The sequence below is a fragment of the Gorilla gorilla genome, chromosome 1, assembly GCF_029281585.2.
Source record: "Gorilla gorilla gorilla isolate KB3781 chromosome 1, NHGRI_mGorGor1-v2.1_pri, whole genome shotgun sequence".
In the NCBI taxonomy this organism is placed as follows: Eukaryota; Metazoa; Chordata; class Mammalia; order Primates; family Hominidae; genus Gorilla; species Gorilla gorilla.
The window spans coordinates 87,201,808-87,226,396 of NC_073224.2; the positions used below are offsets into that span (position 1 = coordinate 87,201,808).

Here is a 24,589-nt window from a genome sequence, read left to right on the forward strand (position 1 = left end):
AGTAAAATCATTAGTAATTTTTCGGTCCTGTTTTCTTCAAACTAGAGAAGTTGACCATACTCACTGTTTTGCAACTCCCTATCAAGAAGGAAATATTTTCTCTTTTTTTTTTAAACAGGAAATAGAAGAGACAAATTAGAAGCTAGAGAAGAAATGTGCAGCCTTGTTAGGTATAGTGACCTGAGTAGGTTTCACCTTGGCCTGTACTTTGAATAAGACCTTGAGGTATCAGCTCAGCCACTCTCTCCGAGTTCTGCAGTTCCTTTATATGATGACCATGCCTTCTTCAAGGACAAGCCCTAGCAGGAAGGATCAGCAGGAAGATTGCAGTAAAGATGAACAGATTAGGAGTAATCCTCAACACACACAAAAAAACAGCATTTCAAAAGGCGACAGAAGAGTAATATTCAATGCCATCTATAATATTTTCTCTTTCCATTTGCATTTGGGCACTTATGAGAAGGCAAAATCATAGCAATCGTTAAGAGAAAAAATAACTGATTCCCACTTAGACCACATCTCTTCTATTTCTCTCTGGTAGAACTGACCTACAACTAAAGATCCAGGGTATATGATACTAGCCTGAGGGAAAAACATTAAAAAATTAAAATGCCACTTTACTAAATAAACCATATTTCAAAACACTAAACTTCTTAGAGGTTATTCTCTAATGCCATCTGAAAATCACAAATACCTTCACTTACTAAAACACAAATATTGTTAAGAGTTGAGATCTGGGTAGTGTTTTTAAATTGTATTCTATTTCATTTGACTACATTTTCCACTTGGTTTTCTGAAAATATACTCATATGACTCTCAATGTTGATCCCAAGTTCCAATACTAGGAGCTTGTAAAAACTGGGGCTTAGTTAACTGACCTCGACCTTAGATAATCTGAGTTCAGACTTCACTCATTTCTCTACCTTCTGTGGCCCTGGATAAATTAGTTGTCTCAATGTGCTTACTTACAAAAGTGGACTAACCATTTATCCTAATATCTATTTCCTGGCAGAGTGAACAATCTGTGTAAGTATATGGATGCCAAGAAAAGAAAAACCATATACACAAAAATAAAAATAAATTGATCTGAGCTTAGAGTTTACGAATTTATAGTTCCCAAAAGAATAATTGGGGGTAAATGGGACAAGGTAGGGAAAGACCATCAGTAGAAACTAAGAATAGTAAACATTTGTAAAAACCCTCTGCCTTATAAAGCAGAATAAATTGAATACATATGATAAATGCTAACACAGATATGTTAATTGCTGAACTCAATATAAGCATTTCTTTGGCATGGATAAATGCTTCCACCAAAGCCTCCTAGTGATGCAAGGAATCCTGGCTTTGTTGCAATGGTCTCCTAAAAAAAACAAGCCTTTGTGTGGGTAAGGAACTGATTCTCAGCCCCATTATCTAGTATCTAGTGATTATGTATCTGAGATGTAAAACAGAAACCTAAAAGCCAAGGATGGAGTCTCCTCACAGAGCAAATGAGCATTTTCCCAGTGACTGTAGGACCAAAGAAGGAGCAAAACTAAGTTTTTATATTCAGTTATCACTACTCCTTCCATGAAAAGCTCCCAATGGCTCAGCATAATGAGGACTTGTACACTGCATTTTAAGGAGAGTGTGTAACCCCAAAGTGATTTCGTTGACTTGTCATTAAAACAATCAAAAAGTAAGTAAAAATAACAATTGAAAATCCTCACATCATCTTCACATCTTCTTCCCTTAGGCAGAGCTTCGACCACTAGAGCTAGAGAGCTGAGAGGATTAAGTGCTTGAACTCAGCCCTATTGGCGGTTCTGGTGATTTGACTCCCTCCAGCTGAGATCAGACTGGGGTGACCAAACATTCCATTTTGCCGTGGACTTTTTACCAGTTCTAATAGTTAAAGTCCTGAATCTGGGAAACCCCTCAGACCAGAACAGTCGGTTACCTTCTTGGTTCCCTTCTTGGCCTAATCCTTTAGCAATCCCTGTGTTTCTGAGTTAACATCCACCATCTCTAAGCTCTGTTGTTACCTGTATAATGCCATTTATCACAATGAGTTGTCACTGCTTGTTTGCTGGTCACTCAGATGTCTGCTTTTGCAGGGCACAAACTACAACTGGAGTGTCTGTTCCCTCAAAGCTTTATACAATGCCTGACACACAGCAGGTGCTCAATACACTTGGTGAGTGAATGTTTGATCACAGAGTACTTGACTGAACGCTTATTTTGGCCTGTGTCTCTCCCTCTCTCTCAGATGTAACAGTTTGTGCCCATGACCACATCAGCTGGCATCTGCTGGGAATGAGCTCGGGGCCAGAATTATTCTCCATTCATTTCAACGGCCAGGTCCTGGAGCAGAACCATCATAAGGTCTCAGCCATCACCCTTGTCAGTGCTACATCCACTACCGCAAATATGACTGTGGGCCCAGAGGGAAAGTGGATCATATCTTCTCTCACCCCAAAACATTTGCAAGGCAAGAAACTCTCCTGACAGTCTTGCTTCTGAATGCAGAATCCTTTCTTCCCATGCACTAACTCCCTCTTTCTCCCTTGCCCTTTCAAGCCACCTGCACCCCAGACAAACTTTCCTCAGTTCCTAACAACCAAACTTAGATATTTTGCTCTTAGATTTATAACTTGCTCTTTGGGGATGGAGAAAGCGAAGGAATTGGCAAAGGTTTTTTTTGTGTGTGTTTTTTTTTTTTTAATTAAGCAAAAGCAAAAGAGATCTGTAACTTCCTCGAAAGAAGAAAAGAGGAAGAAAACAAATGCATACATAGAGATATTCTTTCTTCGGGTTACTTCATATGCAGCCAGAGAAAAAGACCTAGATGCTAGCACAAGACAAACTGCAAATTTACAGAAGCACTAAGTTGTAGAAAGTGTAAAAGTTTAACATGAAAACATTAACCTTTGCAGTGGGATGAACACAAAGTCTAGCATAGAGAGGAACTCAATGAATGTGTGTTGAATGGATCATACATGGCATATACTGAGGGGTGAGCTCCAAAGAACACTGGTGAATTCAGGTGGGAAAATAAATCAACCCAGGTTATGTGGTATCGTGTAAACAAAATAACTGATTGTTCTACTACACATTTTTGCTTTAAAACTGTTGAGATGAGAGTTCATATAAACGGAGACTAAAGTCTAAGGAAATGATATCACAATAGGAAATCATTTTGTTACCAAAATAATGTATAAGCAACACATATAAGGAAGAGATACTTCATGAGATCATTTCTGTTTCTTTTCACACGAGTAGTCAAAATTATATTTGAAGTAATAAAACCATCATGATATCCGTGGAAGATAGAGTTCCCAATAATATTAAAACAACAATGTAACTTTTGTTTCTTTGTTGAGGATAAGTGCATTATGTATTGTTATTAATATTTAATTTTTAACAACAATTTTATTAGGTACTGGTGCTACTTCATTTTATAGATTAAGGGACAGATGACAGAAAAATGAGAATTTAACAAGACTTAATTCATAAGGTCTTAAGAAGTTAAAAATTATTAGAAATTTGCCTGCTCAAGAAGAAATAAAGGGAATCTTTCCAAATTTTTTCCCTAACCCCTCCTCCTTTTCCCCCTTTTAAAATTCTTGCCTTTTCTGGATGCCACTTAAAGAGTTCCAAACTAAAATGTTCAAAAATTGCCTGAGCATTACTTTCACTCTTATTATATTAATATAAACCTTCCACAAGTTGATTTAAAGGATATGCATTTCAATCAACCATAATTTCTTCTCTTGAGTTATTTCATTGTCTTTCTGTCCTAACTCAGCTGGGATGCAGGCTTACATTGACATTAAAAACTGCCCAAAGAAAACCAGGAATCTTAAGAAAATAACTCGTGAGCAGAGGCGGCACATGAAGAGGTGGGAATACTTCATTGCTGCAGAGGAAGTCATTTGGGACTATGCACCTGTAATACCAGCGAATATGGACAAGTGAGTTGTTGGGGTTCATGCCACTGGGCAAAGGTTCAAGACACATTCCATAGGGTCCTAGATGTTTGGGGTGAAATGTTGTAAGTTCACAGCTCTCAAGGGGACACATGTATTGGTTTCTATTCAAGTCTTTTTGTAAAAATTAATCTTGAATTACCCCCAAATCACCAAAGAAATTCAGCCTAATAATAATAAAAATGACAACAGCAGCTACCTTTTGTTGAATGTTTGCCATTGCCAAGCACTGTATTATCCCTTTCTGAGAGCTTCACTTCAACTCTACAAACTAGATACTGCTCTTATTTCTTTTTATATATGAGGAAATGGGTCTGAGAGATTAAGAGATTTGGAAATTCAAATAGCTCTTAAACCCTTGAAAAGTTACTCAAATTCACTCATAATAACAGAAATGCAAATTAAACTTCATGGGAATACTACTTTTATCTATCAGATTCACAAGTCCAGATGACATCATCTGTTGACAAGGCTGTGAGAAAAAAGAACTATCATATATTGTTCGTGGAAGATTAAATTGGTAAAAGGATTCTGAAGAATAACTTGGCAATATGTATCAAAATTCTAAATGCATATACCCTTTGACTCAGCTATCTCACTCTGGAAATCTAACTATACAGATACACTTGTTCACAGGTGCAATGATGTATCTACAACATATTCACTGTTGCAATGTTAGTAGTAGTAAGACTGGAAACAACTCAAAATGTCCATCAGTAGAAAACTAGTTTAATAAATTATGATACATTCATACAATGGAATACTAAGCATCAAAAAAAGAGGATGCAAACACTCTATATGTACTAATACAAGAAGTTCTCCAAGATATGTTATTAAATTAAAAAGCTGGGATGTAGTATAGCCTGTGTATATAGCTGCCTTTTGTTAAAGGAGTGAAAGGGATAAGAATATTTATATTTTCTTATTTGTAAGACATAAAGGTATTCTGGAATTACACGCATGAAATTAATATATGGCTACCTAGAAAATTCAGGGAGGGTAGGGAGGTCCATTGAGGGTTATCAGAGAAAAGTGAGAGTTTTCTCTGTAATAAAAATTACGTGAATGTATTTTCTATTAAAAATTCAGGGAGGGCTAGGGAGGTCATTTTGAGAGTCATCAGAGAAAAGTGAGAGTTTTCACTGTAATAAAAATTATGTGAATGTATTTTCTATTAAAAACAATTAAACTAGGAAAAAGAACAAAAAAAAATTTGGCCAAGATTATAGAATTGTTGACAGAACTGAGATAGGAATCCAGGAGTGTTTGGCAACAGTCAGTGCTTTCCACTGGGCAAAATAAATTCATAAAATGATACGCCATCTTAAAAGACTGCTGGGTTAAATGATATTTCTGACTTTAGGTCTTTGAGGAACTGCCATACTGTCTTCCACAATGGCTGAATTAATTTACATTCCACCAAGAGTGTATAAGTGTTCCTTTTTCTCCATGACCTTGCCAGCATCTGTTCTTTCTTGACTTTTCAATCATCGCCATTCTGACTGGCATGAGAGGGCATCTCATTGCGTTTTTCTTTCTTTTTTTGAGACGGAGTCTCGCTCTGTCGCCCAGGCTGGAGTGTAGTGGCGCAATCTCTGCTCACTGCAAGCTCCGCCTCCCAGGCTCACGCCATTCTCCTGCCTCAGCCTCCCGAGTAGCTGGGACTACAGAGGCCCGCCAACACAAATACAAAATACAAAAAATATAATTTTTTGTATTTTTAGTAGAGACGGGGTTTCACTGTGTTAGCCAGGATGGTCTCGATCTCCTGACCTCGTGATTTGCCCGCCTCGGCCTCCCAAAGTGCTGAGATTACAGGCGTGAGCCACTGCGCCCGGCCTCATTGTGGTTTTGATTTGCATTTCTCTCATGATCACTGATGTTGAGCTTTTTAAAATATGCTTTTTGGCCGCATGTAGTTGCTTTTGCAAACTAAGGTAATAAAGAGGGCAGGGGAAAAGTGGTTCATGTTTCTGCTCCCAAAGTATTTATCCCAGTAGCTACAAAAGATGGGTGAAGGAGGTTGCTTTTCAGTCAGCTCAGAGAATTGGCTAGATGGTGGAAGACATAGCCCAATAGCACAGAACTATGATTAACAATGCTAGTAAATGTTTCCTGGGGTTGGAAGTTGCTTTTAGGGATTAAGAAATACCTTTAAAACCAAAAAGGCTATCATAGAATAAGTGATAGGAGAGAGTTTAGAAAAATTCCTAGTATCTATTCAGCCAGTATAGGCCTTTTCCCAGAGGTATCAAATGTCTGCTGTAGCAATAAGAATGACAGGAAGATCTAAGTAGCTGCTTCTAACCAGTTACCTATGACTTTTATCAGTGATGCAGGAGACAAATCAGAAGTTTCCAGTTTTCCAATTAGACAGAAAACATAAGGACTTTGCAAACTACACTAAGAAATTTTTAGAGAACTAGTATGTTAGCTAATCTAAGAGCAGAATGTTTAAGCACAAGGGTTTCCCCATCCTACCGAGATCTCTATTTGAGAAAGTGGTTTAATTTTTTTTTATTTCACTTTAAGAAAATACAGGTCTCAGCATCTGGATAATTTCTCAAACCAAATTGGAAAACATTATAAGAAAGTTATGTACACACAGTACGAAGATGAGTCCTTCACCAAACATACAGTGAATCCCAATATGAAAGAAGATGGGATTTTGGGTCCTATTATCAGAGCCCAGGTCAGAGACACACTCAAAGTAAGTAACACAAATACAGAATCATGGGAGAAATTAAATAGTAAAATATTATGGAGTACCTGGTTATTTTTTAATTTTAAAAGAAAAAGGTGCTCATATAATTTTAAATTCAAATGCAACTTTTAGTTTTTATTTAGTATTTGTATTTATTTACAGCTTACTCAGTAATACAAAGGATCTGAGACAGTTTCTCAAATTATAAAGGCATAAAACAAAGAGTCTATGTAATTGGGATAGAATATGGGGACAAAGAAAATAAAGCCACAGATAAGTAGATACCGTGCGACCCTGTAAGGCTGTCTTCAAATTTTGTCCTAAGCTTTATGGCAGTCAGTGTAAAAAAGGAAATATGTCAGGGTGAAGTCTACATCATCTACAAAAAGAAAACACCATTTATCCTGATGTTAAGATCTAAGAGGAACTTCTTTAATGAGTTCTACAAAAGAGAGTGCTGAGTGATACAGCAGATGGCATCCTTGATAAAATTCTTATAACCAGCATAATGGATTAAAAGTTGCATAAAATAATAGATTAAAAGTTGCATTAAAAATGTTTCTCATTATAGCTAAGATATAACAGTAAACACAACTGAATAGAAACAATTTTTACTCATTTTTTAATGTAGTCTAGGTATGCAGCTCTCTAATGGTTGGACTCTGATGAAGGTAAACTCCATGTATCAAGAGCACGGAGTTTTCCTCAGACAATTCTCCTTAAATGTCATGTCACTTCACCAAGATAGATAAGAATTGGACAGCAGAGAATTAAAGGTTGCAGTCTTTGACAAAATCCTAGAGTATAGATAATCTACAGACAAAGGATGATCCAAAGGCTTTGACAATCAACCAAATAGAAGATAGGATTAAGGTTCTCTTTTGCAGATTAAAGAGCCTAACTAGGACTCCTGTGTGTTTTGTGCACCTGACAAGGTCTATTCTGTTCATTTAAAATAGCCAAAGGACAAAAGCAGTTTTTTTTCTCCATGCCTCTTTCCCTTCTTCCATTTCTGATCCCTTTTATGTGTTCTCAGCGAGTGTAGACATACCTTATTAAAAGTTCAGGATCTGGCTATTTGTCTGTGCCTCTCAAGAAGGTAGCTTCCCCCTCCGCCCCCCCCCGCCCCCCCCCCCCCCCCCCCCCGCCAAGGGTCTTACTTTTCACCCAGGCTGGAGTGCAGTGGTGTGATCATGGCTCACTGCAACCTCCACTTCCTGGGCTCAGGCGATTCTCGCACCTCAGCGTCTCAAGTAGCTGGGACTACAGGCGCACGCCCCAACGCCTGGCTAATTTTTGTATTTTTTTGTAGAGATGAGGTTTCACCATGTTGCCCAGGCTGGTCTTGAACTCCTGAGCTCAAGTGATCCACCTGCTTCAGCCTCCCAAAGTGCTGGGGTTACAGGTTTGAGCCACTGAACCTAGCTGAGAAGATGACTTCAAAGACAGTGTCCTAAAAAATCTACCGGGCAGGGGAAGGGGATCATGGTCTAGAGATGAGAAGCAGATTCAAAATGAGATGTGGCCCAAGCTGAAAAGAGAAGGGCAGGGGGAGGAGGACTTGCTTGGAGAGAGTGATACTGTGAGGAAAACGTCACTTCTCCTAACCTATCCTCTAAAGTCAGACTTCTCTTTCCATTTTTCACCTTAATGTGTGAGTGAAACACTCTCTCCAATGCTCCTGCCAGGTGATGAGGGGAGGTTACTGCTCAGATAAACAGATCTAATTTTCCCACTGTGTGTACACATGTATACACACACACCATCCAAAAGGTGAATATGCAAAGCTAGTATCTTATATTATTTGTCTTGATCAACCTTAAATCCTAGAATAAATTTGATTTAACTTTGTAGATCGTGTTCAAAAATATGGCCAGCCGCCCCTATAGCATTTACCCTCATGGAGTGACCTTCTCGCCTTATGAAGATGAAGTCAACTCTTCTTTCACCTCAGGTTTGAATCTTTCACTTCTACTGAATCCAGCTAGTAACTTCTGAGAGGCCGCCACATTTTTCTGCTATTCTCCTTGCCCGGTGGTGTCACTACTGCAGTCAGGTAGTATACATGTAGGAGTATCCTAAAAATCACAGCCAAACCCTTCTCACTTCAGGAGTTTTGTCTCTTAGTGGTAACAAAATATGGTGTCTTTTATTAGTGTCATAGTGGCCTCTAGTGGAGCATTATCTAATGGCTACATGTTATCCAGGTTCCAAGTAGAATATTTAAAGAATTCAATTGAACAATGAGAACATTTAGACACAGGATGGGGAACATCACACACCGGGGCCTGTCAGGGGGTGGGGGGCGGGGGGAGGGAAAGCATTAGGAGATATACCTAATGTTAATGACAAGTTAATGGGTGCAGCACACCAACATGGCACATGTATACATGTAACAAACCTGCACGTTGTGCACATGTACCCTAGAACTTAAAGTATAATTAAAAAAATAAAAATAATTCCTTTTGCAATATTAATTGGTTCCAACGAAAGCTTATTTATTTATTTATTATCATGAAATAACTTTGCAAATGAAAACAATTTTGAATATATTTTCTTTCAGGCAGGAACAACACCATGATCAGAGCAGTTCAACCAGGGGAAACCTATACTTATAAGTGGAACATCTTAGAGTTTGATGAACCCACAGAAAACGATGCCCAGTGCTTAACAAGACCATACTACAGTGACGTGGACATCGTGAGAGACATCGCCTCTGGGCTAATAGGACTACTTCTAATCTGTAAGAGCAGATCCCTGGACAGGCGAGGAATACAGGTACTTTGTCCTTGAAGTAACCTTTCAGAAATTCTGAGAATTTCTTCTGGCTAGGACATGTTAGGTCTCCTGGCTAAATAATGGGGCTTTTCCTTCAAGAGAACAGTAATTGTCAAGTAGTCCTTTTTAGCACCAGTGTGATAACATTTATTCTTTTTTTTTTTGTCTTGTCTATTTTTATCAGTACCATCACTGCGGAAGGCAAGTCTAGAGTGTGATAACATATTTTGTCTTAGTTTCAAATTCCAGGTCTGTTGGTATTGGATGTGTTGAGCAAGTTGATTAGCCTTTCCTAATTTCTTCCTTTTATCAAATGGGTAATAACCCTCCTAAAAATGTTACAGGTCTGTTTGGGGGTTCAGTGAGATACCATCTGGTAAAAGTATAAAGCTCTTTACCAGTCTTTGCTATCTTTAGAGACCTGCAATAGGGAGACAGAGGAGAGATTCTCTGAAAGCAACCAAATTTACAGACATAGTTCCTAGTGAAATTGGACCCAGATAATGGCCCATCTCTGTTGAGACTAAAGTATATAGAAGAATGTGAACAAAGATACTGAATTTCTGAGTTTGTCTTCATTGAAGAATTGTAGTCTCATATTATTAAACTAAAATTCCCAATTATGCTAAACTGTAACCAAAGAGATCTTATCGCAAGGCATACAAAATAAACATATGCCTAGAAAAAGCAGAAATGAATTTCTGGACATATGGAAGATCCTGATTTATTGAGCTAGGAAAGGAAACAGGTAGTAGAAGCATAAGGCTTTTCCATTGCAACCTTCTCTTTCATCCTTTGCACTTATTCAGAGCATATTCAGTCAATCATTCATGTTGAAAGGTGTGCAATTACAGAGATAGACAGACTTTCAGCTGCCATAGCGAAATTAGATTTTTCTTTTGGGATTTGTTTTTTTTTTCTTTTGAGACAGAGTCTCACTCTGTCACCCAGGCTGGAGAGCAGTGGCACCATTTTAGATCACTGCAACCTCTGCCTCCTGGGTTCAAGTGATTCTCCTGCCTCAGCCTCTTGAGTAGCTGGAATTACAGGCACCCGCCACCACCCCCATGTAATTTTTGTATTTTTTAGTAGAGACAGGGTTTCACCATGTTGGCTAGGCTGGTCTCAAACTCCTGACCTAAGGTGTTCCACCTGCCTCAGCCTCCCAAAGTGCTGGGATTACAGGTGTGAGCCACTGTGCCCGGCTCTTTTGGGATATTTTAATCTCTGAATTTTCTTATCTGTTCTGTTTGCTTTTGCATATTACCTTTAGCTCTAACAAGTGCTGTGTACATGATGGACTCTCATAAATGCCTGAATTATGTGGCTTCAGTAGTTCCAAGAACTATGTCACTTTGGTTTCTGAGAACTCAGTGGTGTAGATAATTTGCTGCGATGTTAATGACTGAATACAGCACTTTTTTTTTTTTTTTTTTTTTTACTTTTAAGTTCAGGGGTACTTATGTGCAGGATGTGCAGGTTTGTTACATAGGTAAACATGTGTCATGGAGGTCTGTTGTACTTACTATTTCATCACCCAGGTATTAAGCCTAGTATCCATTAGTTATTTTTTCTGATCCTCTCCCTCTTTCCACCCTCCATCCTCTGATAGGCCCCAGTGTGTATTGTTCCCTTCTATGTGTCCATGTGTTCTCATCATTTAGCTCTCACTTGTAAGTGAAAACATGCAGTATGTGGTTTTCTGTTCTTGCGTTAACTTGCTTAGAATAATGGCCTCCAGCTCCGTCCATGTCCCTGCAAAGGACATAATCTTGTTCTTTTTGATGGTCACATAGTATTCTATGGTGTATATGTACCATATTTTCTTCATCCAGTCTGTCATTGATGGGCATTTGGGTTGATTTCATGTCTTTGCTATTGTGAAGAGTGCGAAAACGAACATACGCATGCATGTGTCTTTATAACAGAATGATTTATATTCCTTTGGGTACATACCAAGTAATGGAATTGCTGGGTTCAAAGGTATTTCTGACTTTAGGTCTTTGAGGACTCACCATGGTATCTTCCACAATGGTTGAACTAATTTACACTCCCACCAAGAGTGTATAAGTGTTCCTTTTTCTCCACAACCTTGCCAACATCTGTTAGTTTTTGACTTTTTAATAATAGCCATTCTTATTGGTGCGAGATGGTATCTCATTGTGGTTTTGATTTGCATTTCTCTAATGATCAGTGATGTTGAGCGTTGTTTTCATATGCTCTTTGGCCACATGTATGTCTTCTTTTGAAAAGTGTCTGTTCCTGTCCTTTGCCTACTTTTTAATGGGGCTGTTTGTTTTTTTCTTGTAAATTTAAGTTCCTTATAAATGCTTGATATTAGACTTTTGCCAGATGCATAGTTTGCAAAAATTTTCTCCCATTCTGAATGTTGTCTGTTTACTCTCTTGATAGTTTCTTTTGTGGTGCAGGAGCTCTTTATTTCAATTAAATCCCATTTGACAATTTTTGCTTTTGTTGCTATTGCTTTTGGCATGTTCGTCATGAAAGCTTTGCCCATGCCTATGTCCCAAATAATATTGCCTAGGTTGTCTTCTAGGGTTTTTGTAGTTTGGGGTTTTACGTTTAAGTGTTTTGTTGTTGTTTTTTGTTTGTTTGTTTCTGTTATTTTTGAGACGGAGTCTCATTCTGTTGCCCAGGCTGGGGTGCAGTGGTACGATCTCAGCTCACTGCAACCTCTGCCTCCCATGTTCAGGTGATTCTCCTGCCTCGGCCCCTCGGCCTCCCGAGTAGCTGGGATTACAGGCATAAGCCACGACGCCTGGCTAATTTTTTTTTCTTTTCTTTTTTTTTTAGTAGAGATGGGTTTTGCCATGTTGACCAGACTGGTCTTGAATTCCTGACCTCAGGTGATCCACCCGCCTTGGCCTCCCTAAGTGCTGGTATTACAGGTGTGAGCCACCGCGCCAGGCCTACATTTAAGTCTTTAATCCATCTTGAGTTAATTTTTGTATATAATGTAAGAAAGGGGTCCAGTTTCAATTTTCTGCCTACGGCTAGCCAGTTTTCCCAGAACCATTTATGGAATAGAGAATCCTTTCCCCATTGCTTGCTTTTGTCACGGATCAGATAGTTGTAGGTGGGCAGCCTTATTTCTGAGTTCTCTATTCTGTTCCATTGGTCTATGCGTCTGTTCTTGTACCAGTACTATACTGTTTTGTCCTCCAGAGGGCAGCAGACATCGAACAGCAGGCTGTGTTTGCTGTGTTTGATGAGAACAAAAGCTGGTACCTTGAAGACAACATCAACAAGTTTTGTGAAAATCCTGATGAGGTGAAACGTGATGACCCCAAGTTTTATGAATCAAACATCATGAGCAGTAAGTCAGAGTACTATTTTTGTTCATCAGTTTTTCCTTCCTGTGGTTGAAATATGACTGTGCCTAGAGTCAGAGACATGGATTAAAATCTACTCACTAAGGGGCACCTCCAATCCTCACTTCCAGTCCAAAGACTTGGTGATGAAATCCGTGGGTGACATCATAGCAACATTTTTAAGCAAGAGGTCAAAGGCTCACATCCTTAGAAATGCGTTTGATCTTCTATTCCAAGCGTGTGTGTGTGTGTGTGTGTGTGTGTGTGTGTGTGTGTGTGTGTACACAGACATACTCTGCGTGGTGAGGAAAAGGGTGAGGGGGTAGGACTAATGGAAGGTGTTATAGTCCATGTCAATAGTATCCTAGACTGAGTTCAGGGTGAATATATGGCCAGGACAGAAACAAGGCAAGTAATCCAAAGATGGATTGACACATCAAAGTAGAGCAAAATGAGTATAGGGACCCAAGAGTCTTGGAAAGGCATGCAAGAAGACGTTTCAAGTGATCAGTAAGATGTTCAGAACAAAAGGAATTCCCTGAATGAGGGTTCTGGCATTTGCTGCAGTTCTAAAGTTCAGTGGCCAAAAGCACTGCCATGGCAGTCTGAGAGAAATGTCACTGAGCCAGCTGGAAGCAAACTTCTCCACAACAGCCAGGGTCCCCCTACTGATCCTCAGAGTCTAGAGTCATGGTAATCACCTTCTCTAGTAGGTAATCACACATGTGAGGATGATTTCTGCATGTTCTGTTCATATAGCTTCAGATGACTGACAGCTAGGGATTATCAGAGCTGACAGGTGCCAGGTCAAATAATTCAAACAGAAAATTACTCTCAGCTTTCTTTGCATAACTTCCTTTTGGCAGTGAATCTATCATAGTTCTAGACCAGTGCTGTCCAATAGAAACTATGTGTGAGCTACATGCGTAATTTAAAATTTTCTGATAGCAACATTAAAAAGTAAAGAGAAATAGGTGACATTAATTTTAGTAATATGTTTTACTTAACTCAGTATATCCTAAATATTATCATTTCAACATGTAACCAATATAAAAATTAATGAGACTTACTTTATTACTAAGTCTTTGAAATTCAATGTATATTTTATACTCACAGCATATCTCAGCCCAGTCTACCCATATTTCAAGTGCTTGATAGCCACTTGTAGCCAGTGGCTACCATATTGAACAATGCAGTTATAGACCATTTAGAAAAACATCTAGAATGAGGTATAAACTAATAATACATCATGTAAATTATTAAAGTCACTTAAGTGATTTAAGTAGGTATTTAAATATTTGTTAATGCCAGTCATTATACTGGTACTAAGGCTAAGAGTGGTAATCGAGGTAGACATGAGCCCCGCCCTTGTAGAAATCATACCTTTGGTTTTTTACTATGCTTAGTACATAAGTAAATAAAAATATTGCCTACAGCAGTGTCCCTTTTAACAATAATGAAATGTATGAACTGGATACTCAAATGGAAACTGTGAATACTATGTAGATTATAAGACAGCAATAAAAACTATAAAATATGCTAAATGGGCTTTATTTTTAGGGACATTACTTCTTACCCAATGACTAATATATCAAAAAGATGAATTTCTTATATTATGCTTTTCCTCCAAGTGGAATTATTAGAATATCTTTAAAGGCAGAGAATGGAGCACAAAATATTTACTATACATTTGACGAATGACTAAATCAATGTAAATGGAAGGCTTTATCTTTTTCCTGAGATTTCTCCTTTGGCTAATTTAGGAGAATAATCTCTCATTTGAAAATTCTGAGTTTGATCTTCTAGTCACGTGTTAGACTAGATAAAGCTTATCTTGGATAATCACTGCTTTGACACAACCAAATTAACATGGAGACATTTATCTTAGGTATAATTAGACACATGCCCTTTTGTTGGCATAGACTTGGAATTTTAACAGATTTTACACTTTCAGCTATCAATGGCTATGTGCCTGAGAGCATAACTACTCTTGGATTCTGCTTTGATGACACTGTCCAGTGGCACTTCTGTAGTGTGGGGACCCAGAATGAAATTTTGACCATCCACTTCACTGGGCACTCATTCATCTATGGAAAGAGGCATGAGGACACCTTGACCCTCTTCCCCATGCGTGGAGAATCTGTGACGGTCACAATGGATAATGTTGGTGAGTAAGAGTCTGGACACTCACAGAGGAAGCTTGCTTTGAATTTCTGGTCTATAAAGGTCTGCTGCAACTCTCCAGGCTACCAGTGCTCCTCTATTTATCTCCCTGACCCCCTGCAGGCTTTTCTTTCAATGTTTCTCATGATTTCTCTTTGAGAAATTAATGACTTAAATGGATCCAGTTCTTTAGTGTGGGTTATATTTTTCCTTCTCTGGGCAAAGTAGGAAGTAAAAATATACAACAGCAGAAGAATAAGGCATAACTCTGAGGAAGAAGCATAAATATTTTGGCCACAAAAGAGCATTTCTTTTATCAAAATGCCCTATTCGGTTTTTTTCAACAGTCATCTTCAATCATTAGGTACAGTGCCTTAAAGGCTGCTTCGGCAACAGCTTTGGAGTTTGTCAGACTGGAATGCAAGTCCTGATCTGCCAATCGATTGCTGTGTAACCTTACACAAGTTACTTGGCCTCACTGAGCCACAAGTCATTTATCTGGAAAACAGTGTAATCACATCTCACAGAGTTACTTTGACCATTAAAATAGTAATATGTGCCAAGTGCCTAGCACTCAGTAGACACCAACAATGGTAACTATTGGAGACTCACCAAGAAATCTTTAATGTTCCAGCAATGCATGCCATTTCAGAGATTCAAAATTGTCCTCGTGAATTATCACTTAGAAACATCTAAATGTCTCTTATTTGTGGGGATAGAGCTCATCACCATCCCTTTAATTCTAAGACAAGATGTGCTGTTAGGATATTTATGATATTAAAAGTCCATTTTATTCTTGATTCATCCCTTTCTTAATATATTTTAAAATAGTGAGCAACTATCTGTGCTGAAAGACCTTTTTTCCCCTCTAATCTCCACTAAGCAATACTTTTGGTTTTTATTCTGTTAAGTGAGATGAACGCACTGGTCATGTGCTTAGAGTCACAGCAATGTCAAATTGCTTTAGAAAAACAAAAGTTTACTAAACATTTCATTCTCATTTTTCTCTCCTTATGTTATTTTGACCCAGTAATCAATAGTTCACAGACAAGCAGTGGTCCACAGCCCATACTTGAATATTCCTGACGAAAGTTTATTAGAAATTACCTGCCACAATGGATTATTGTGTTTTCATGTCCTTTCCCAGACTTCCAGATCTCTCTTCTGTCTGTCTCTCTTCTGTAGGAACTTGGATGTTAACTTCCATGAATTCTAGTCCAAGAAGCAAAAAGCTGAGGCTGAAATTCAGGGATGTTAAATGTATCCCAGATGATGATGAAGATTCATATGAGATTTTTGAACCTCCAGAATCTACAGTCATGGCTACACGGAAAATGCATGATCGTTTAGAACCTGAAGATGAAGAGAGTGATGCTGACTATGATTACCAGAACAGACTGGCTGCAGCATTAGGAATTAGGTCATTCCGAAACTCATCATTGAATCAGGAAGAAGAAGAGTTCAATCTTACTGCCCTAGCTCTGGAGAATGGCACTGAATTTGTTTCTTCGAACACAGATATAATTGTTGGTTCAAATTATTCTTCCCCAAGTAATATTAGTAAGTTCACTGTCAATAGCCTTGCAGAACCTCAGAAAGCCCCTTCTCACCAACAAGCCACCACAGCTGGTTCTCCACTGAGACACCTCATTGGCAAGAACTCAGTTCTCAATTCTTCCACAGCAGAGCATTCCAGCCCATATTCTGAAGACCCTATAGAGGATCCTCTACAGCCAGATGTCACAGGGATACGTCTACTTTCACTTGGTGCTGGAGAATTCAAAAGTCAAGAACATGCTAAGCATAAGGGACCCAAGGTAGAAAGAGATCAAGCAGCAAAGCACAGGTTCTCCTGGATGAAATTACTAGCACATAAAGTTGGGAGACACCTAAGCCAAGACACTGGTTCTCCTTCCGGAATGAAGCCCTGGGAGGACCTTCCTAGCCAAGACACTGGTTCTCCTTCCAGAATGAGGCCCTGGGAGGACCCTCCTAGTGATCTGTTACTCTTAAAACAAAATAACCCATCTAAGATTTTGGTTGGGAGATGGCATTTGGCTTCTGAGAAAGGTAGCTATGAAATAATCCAAGATACTGATGAAGACACAGCTGTTAACAATTGGCTGATCAGCCCCCAGAATGCCTCACGTGCTTGGGGAGAAAGCACCCCTCTTGCCAACAAGCCTGGAAAGCAGAGTGGCCACCCAAAGTTTCCTAGAGTTAGACATAAATCTCTACAAGTAAGACAGGATGGAGGAAAGAGTAGACTGAAGAAAAGCCAGTTTCTCATTAAGACACGAAAAAAGAAAAAAGAGAAGCACACACACCATGCTCCTTTATCTCCGAGGACCTTTCACCCTCTAAGAAGTGAAGCCTACAACACATTTCCAGAAAGAAGACTTAAGCATTCGTTGGTGCTTCATAAATCCAATGAAACATCTCTTCCCACAGACCTCAATCAGACATTGCCCTGTATGGATTTTGGCTGGATAGCCTCACTTCCTGACCATAATCAGAACTCCTCAAATGACACTGGTCAGACAAGCTGTCCTCCAGGTCTTTATCAGACAGTGCCCCCAGAGGAACACTATCAAACATTCCCCATTCAAGACCCTGATCAAATGCACTCTACTTCAGACCCCAGTCACATATCCTCTTCTCCAGAGCTCAGTGAGATGCTTGAGTATGACCGAAGTCACAAGTCCTTCCCCACTGATATAAGTCAAATGTCCCCTTCCTCAGAACATGAAGTCTGGCAGACAATCACCTCTCCAGACCTCAGCCAGGTGACCCTCTCTCCAGAACTCAGCCAGACAAACCCCTCTCCAGACCTCAGCCACACGACTCTCTCTCCAGAACTCATTCAGACAAACCTTTCCCCAGCCCTCGGTCAGATGCCCATTTCTCCAGACCTCAGCCATACAACCCTTTCTCCAGACCTCAGCCATACAACCCTTTCTCCAGACCTCAGCCATACAACCCTTTCTCCAGACCTCAGCCATACAACCCTTTCTCTAGACTTCAGCCAGACAAACCTCTCTCCAGAACTCAGTCAAACAAACATTTCCCCAGCCCTCGGTCAGATGCCCCTTTCTCCAGACCCCAGCCATACAACCCTTTCTCTAGACCACAGCCAGACAAACCTCTCTCCAGAACTCAGTCAGACAAACCTTTCCCCAGACCTCAGTGAGATGCCCCTCTTTGCAGATCTCAGTCAAATTCCCCTTACCCCAGACCTCGACCAGATGACACTTTCTCCAGACCTTGGTGAGACAGATCTTTCCCCAAACTTTGGTCAGATGTCCCTTTCCCCAGACCTCAGCCAGGTGACTCTCTCTCCAGACATCAGTGACACCACCTTTCTCCCTGATCTCAGCCAGATATCACCTCCTCCAGACCTTGATCAGATATTCTACCCTTCTGAATCTAGTCAGTCATTGCTTCTTCAAGAATTTAATGAGTCTTTTCCTTATCCAGACCTTGGTCAGATGCCATCTCCTTCATCTCCTACTCTCAATGATACTTTTCTATCAAAGGAATTTAATCCACTGGTTATAGTGGGCCTCAGTAAAGATGGTACAGATTACATTGAGATTATTCCAAAGGAAGAGGTCCAGAGCAGTGAAGATGACTATGCTGAAATTGATTATGTGCCCTATGATGACCCCTACAAAACTGACGTTAGGACAAACATCAACTCCTCCAGAGATCCTGACAACATTGCAGCATGGTACCTCCGCAGCAACAATGGAAACAGAAGAAATTATTACATTGCTGCTGAAGAAATATCCTGGGATTATTCAGAATTTGTACAAAGGTTTGGCCAGTTTTCTCCTTTTTTATTCTCATTTTTCCATTACTGCTGAAAAAAGTAGCTACTACAATTCAGGGGGATAATTGTGGGCAAATATACTAAGAACAGTGTGGTTCCCCTATTGCAAGTTGGCCTGTTCTTTTTCCTTTGTCAATTCCAAGATTGCTTCTTTACCTTAGATGACCCCTGGACAATATAAGAACAATCACTGTGAGAACTCTATAATATTCTGTAATTAAGCATTTTTCTGTGTCCTCTTCTCTTACTACCCATGTTTCTACTGACTCTTATTGCTCCAGGCAGAGCCCAACCTATCCATAGCTATATGCTAATCAATATGATTTAATTGAAGTTAGCCTCAAATCCAAACCCAAATATGATGTAGAAATCTCCTTTTTGCATTTACTTGTTTAGATCAGAATTTCTAAGAGATCCAAATCGCTTTTTTAAAAAAATATTTACAATTCAGTTTTGCGTACGGGTAGAAAGCCATGTTGAACTGGGCTCTTTGTTCTGGGATGAAGATACAGAAAGAGAAGAGAGAGGAGGAAAGGAGCAAGGCTTAGTCAACTACAAATTCTCAGGGATATAGCATGATGACTGTGCATCAACTGTCTAGATATGCCCACAGCTTTTACTAAAGCTGTTACACTAATCACTTAAAAAACCAAAGTGTAATTACAGTAGGCAAACACAATGTGTGGTGTGACTTATGCAAATGAGTTCATTAATCTGATGCCTGACATCTCCACATTAGAACTCTGTTTAAAACACCTTTTCCTATGACTTCCTATTTAAATGTTGCACTCAATACCACATGAGAACAACTAGCTACCTGAGTATTTCTAAGCAAGGCCCCGAGGGAGTGAGATGCAGGGCCTGTCCAGAGTGAATAGGGATGGAACCACCTTCAAAATCTTGTATTCCATTCAAGGCTCACAACCCACTTTTATGGCAGTCGGAGTTGCTTTACCCACTCCCTTGTGTTCTGTGAGTTTGCATGTTATGCTCAGAGTCTGGAAAGATGGGATTAGTAGGGGAGGTAGACCAGAAGAAAGGCAGAAGGAGATTCTCTGTTGATGACTCACAGTATATAGCAAATATTATGGGTTTGATGAGTGAGTGTTTGGCTTGTTTCCACAGGCTTGGGAAATGTGAGAGTCAGTGGGAGAATTCGACATGCTTCAGTCCTAGACTGAGCCAATGAACTAGATGGAAATAATGTGCTTTATTTATTTATTTATAATTTTTAATTAAACTTTTTATTTTGGAACAAAAACAAAATAGATTCACATACAGTCAAGAGAAATAATACAGAGAGATCCTTTGGGTATCCTGAGTATTCTTTACCCAGTTTCTCCCAGGGGTAACATTTTGCAAATCTATAATACTATATCACAACCAGCACACTCACGTTGATACTGTCAAGATACAGAATGTTTACCATCACCATAAAAATCCCGCTCATTACCCCTTTATAGTCACATCTGCCTTCCTCCCACCATACCCCTTCCTTATTTCCTGGCAACCAGTAGTCTGATCTCCATTTCTATAATTTTGTCATTTCAAGAATATTACATAAATGGAATCAGGCAACATGTAACCTTTGGGGACTGGTATTTTTTCACTCAGTATAATTCTCTGGAGATTCATCAGGTTATTGCATGTATTCCATTATATGGGTGTACCACAGTTTTTTTTGTTGTTGTTGTTTTATAAACATTTATGGTGTAAACATGATGTTTTAATATATTTATAAATTGTGAATTGGCTAAATCAAGCTAATTAACCTATGCATTACCTCACATACTTTTTTGTGGTTAGAACACTTAAAATGTACTCAGCAATGTTAAAAATTCGGTGTGTTGTTATTAACTACAGTCACCATCTTATACAACAGATCTTCTAAATTTATTTCTTCTAACTGAATTTTATCTTTTGACCATTTTCTCAATGCTCCACCTCTGTATCCCTTTGTTAACCACTGTTCTACCTTCTGCTTCTATGAGCTCAATGTTTTTAGTTTCCACATTATAAGTGAGATCCTGCAGTACTTGTCTTTCTGTGCCTGGCTTATTTTATGTAACATAACGACCTCCTGGTTCAGTCATGTTGTCACAAATGACATTTCTTCGTTTTCTTTTTTTTAAATGCTAAATAGTATTTCATTGTTTATGTAGATCACATTTAAGAAATCCATTCATTTGTTTATAGACATTTGGGTTGCTTCCCTATCTTGGCTAATGTGGCTAATGCTGCAGTGAACGTGGGAGAGCAGATGTCTCTTCAACATACTGATTTCATTTTCTTTGGGTATATACCCAAAAGTGGGATTGATGGATCATGTGGTAATTCTATTTTTAATTTCTAAAGGAACCTCCCATACTGTTTTCCATAATGGCTGTACTAATTTACATTCTCACCAAGAGTATACAAGAGTTCCCTTTTCTTCACATCCTTGCCAACATTTATCTCTTGTCATTTTTATAGTAGCCATCCTAACGGTGTGAGGTGAGCCCTCATTGTGATTTTAAATTGCATTTCTCTGATTATTAGTAATGTTGAGCATCTTTTCATATATTTGTTGGTCATTTGTATGTCTTTTACGAAATGTCTATTCAAGTCTTTTGCTCATTTTTTAATCAGGCTATTTGGGTTTTTTGCTGAACTGAGTTCCTTATATTTTTAATATTAATATTCTTATCAGATATCTGGTTTTCAAGAATATTCTCCCATTCCAAAGGTTGTCTCTTCACTCTGTTATTTCCTTTGCTATGCATAAACTTTTGAGTTTGATGGCAATCCCATTTGTCTATTTCTGCTTTTGTTGCCTGTACTTTCGAGGTCAAATCCAAAAAATCTTTGTCCACACCAATGTCAAGAAGCTTAAGAATAATGGACATTAGCAAAAAACGAATGTGAGAAGAGTGGCTACTTTTAGGGTACAAAACATTCACCCATCCAGTGACTTCCATAAGTGTGACCTTCTAATTAATCTGACCATTGTCACCTGATAGCCCCAAGCTCTGGCACTGTCCCATTACATGGCTTTGTCTGCCTTTGATCTTAAAATTTGGTGTGTTAACATACGATTATATTTGTACATTCATTTATATGTTTGACAAAAATTTATTAAGTTCCTGCTGTGTGTCAGATAATGTGCTTACCACTGGAGAGAGTACTATGAGCAAACTAGGCACAATGGCTGACCTCATGGCACTTATACCCAGTGAGTGACAGATATTAATAGATAATCTCACAAATAAATTATATATAATCTACTATATATACTATAGAGATATTATAAGAATACTACAGGAATTTACTATATATACTATAATAATACTATAGAAATATGAGAAATTGATATAGAGACTTGACCTAGTCTAAAAGGTCATAGGAAGACTTACCTATAAAATAATATTTGAGTTAGGAATTGAAAGATATTTACTGGCTTTTGTTTTTATCCACTTATATATTTACTCATTTATCCACCAAGTATTTATTAAAGACCTTCTCTATGCTAGATGCTATATTCAGAAAGAGACAATTTCCTAAATTCTGGGAACAGTCTTTAATTTCTTCTTTTACACAAATAGTATTATTATTTCAGGGAAACAGATATTGAAGACTCTGATGATATTCCAGAAGACACCACATATAAGAAAGTAGTTTTTCGAAAGTACGTCGACAGCACTTTTACCAAACGTGATCCTCGAGGGGAGTATGAAGAGCATCTCGGAATTCTTGGTCCTATTATCAGAGCTGAAGTGGATGATGTTATCCAAGTAAGTCTTTTGAGCACTGCTAAGACCTTCGGAGGAATTTCCACAAGCACCAGAGGGTTGTGAAGGTGCAGGTGGCAAGAGAGCTATAGGTGATTTGTTTGTTTTCCAGGATTAATGAATAATTACATTTCTTTTCAAAGACTCCTTGCCAAGCAATTTGGCAATCTTCGAGACTAAAAAAAAAAGATCTAATTTTTTAAATGCTGAAAACTACATAATCTGTGGAAAATCTTTCTGTAATTTCTATCTAAAGCTAACCTATCTAAAGTTAACACAGAAAATTAATATATTCAACAGCAATTGAATTGGGTTTCATAGCAGTGGTGGTGGTGGTGGCAGTAGCAGTGCTAGTAGTAATAGTAATTTAGAAATATCTTCTGGTGTTTTCCTAAAAAAATAAATAAAATGAAGTTAAATAAAACGAGTAAGGAAAGTAAAGATGTCTCTGTGCCCTCCAAAAGTGAGCAAGTTTCTTCAGTGTCTTCCTAGTTCTGGTAATTTCTTTCAAAATCTTGTGTCCAGACCCACGATTATAACTTGCTTTTATAACAAAGTTTACTTCCGCCATTTTTGCTAACCACTCATGTTCAAAAACCCAGAAAGAACCCTGATTCTAAAGTAAGCTATTCTAGATTTTAAAATATAATCTACTATACCTGTGTAAGCATTCGCTACATTTTCAGTGACCATTTGCTCTTTTTAAAAACGTAAACAAGTACATAGGGATATAAGAATCTTAATTATTCTAAATTTTCCATGAAGCTATGGGAGGCAATATTCTCTTTTATGATTAGGGGATCCTTTTTCAAGATGAACGATAATTTAACACAATATTTAAAAATCTTATTCTAAGTGAAGTAACTCAGGAATCAAAAACCAGACACTGTATGTTCTCACTTATAAATGGGAGATAAACTGCGGGTATGCAAAGGCAGACAGATTGGTATAATGGACATTGGAGACTCAAAAGGGAACGGGGGATGGATGAAAAGCTACCTATTGGGTACAGGGTACACTACTCAGGTGACAGGTACACTAAAATCCTAGACTTCACCACTATACAATTCATCCATGTAACCAAAAACCACTTGCATTCCTAAAGCAACTGAAGTTTTTAAAAAAATTTAAAAATCAAAATTAACGCACGAAAGCCACAATAAACAAAACCTCACAATTGTGAATAAAGACAGGATCAGTAACAATGTTGCATTGAGACATACTGGAGCCTTAGGCAAAAGGAAAAAAATCAAATACTGAATCTTTGTTTTAGCCCTGGATTTCACTAGATAAAAATGACTTCATTTGTGTATTTTTAAAATAATTTTAACTTTTATTTTAGATTCAGGAGGCATATGTGCAGTTTTGTTATCTGGGTATATTATGTGATGCTGTTGTTTAGGGTATGATTGATCCCATCATCCAAGTAGTGTGCATAGTACCCAATAGTTTTTCAGCCCTTGCTCATCTCCCTCCTTCCTCCTTCTAGTAGTCCCCAGTGTTTATTGCCATCTTTATGTTCATGAGTACCCAATGTTTAGCTCCCACTTATAAGTGAGAACATGTGGTATTTGGCTTTCTGTTTCTGCATTAATTCACTTAGCATAATAGCCTCCAGCTGGCATCCATGTTGTTGCAAAGGACGTGATTTCAGTCTTTGTTATGGCTGCGTAGTATTCCATGGTGCATATGTATCATATTTTCTTTATGTAGTCCACCACTAATGGGCACCTAGATTGATTCCATGTCTTTGCTACTGTGAATAATGCTGTGATGAACATCCTAATACATGTGTCTTTTCAGTAGAACAATGTATTTTCTTTCTTTCTTTCTCTCTTTCTTTTTTTTTTGAGATGGAGTCTCACTCTGTCGCCCAGGCTGGAGTACAGAGATATGATCTCAACTCACTGCAACCTCTGCCTCCCAGGTTCAAGCAATTCTCCTGCCTCAGCCTCCCGAGTAGCTGGGATTACAGGCACCCACCACCATGCGCAGCTAATTTTTGTATTTTTAGTAGAGACAGGGTTTTACCATGTTGGCCAGGC

At 38.6% G+C, this 24,589-nt stretch overlaps 1 protein-coding gene across 1 annotated transcript in view; it reads left to right on the plus strand.

The window, feature by feature from the left end:
• The window catches only part of F5 (coagulation factor V), a 73,436-nt gene that overhangs the window by 27,138 nt on the left and 21,709 nt on the right, over positions 1 to 24,589 (plus strand). Inside the window, exons 6-14 of the mRNA XM_004027865.5 lie at positions 2,249 to 2,470; positions 3,788 to 3,953; positions 6,501 to 6,678; positions 8,527 to 8,626; positions 9,236 to 9,450; positions 12,637 to 12,787; positions 14,737 to 14,949; positions 16,131 to 18,762; positions 22,373 to 22,547. Coding sequence (XP_004027914.5) covers positions 2,249 to 2,470; positions 3,788 to 3,953; positions 6,501 to 6,678; positions 8,527 to 8,626; positions 9,236 to 9,450; positions 12,637 to 12,787; positions 14,737 to 14,949; positions 16,131 to 18,762; positions 22,373 to 22,547 — 4,052 coding nt within the window. The remainder of the gene's footprint in view (positions 1 to 2,248; positions 2,471 to 3,787; positions 3,954 to 6,500; positions 6,679 to 8,526; positions 8,627 to 9,235; positions 9,451 to 12,636; positions 12,788 to 14,736; positions 14,950 to 16,130; positions 18,763 to 22,372; positions 22,548 to 24,589) is intronic.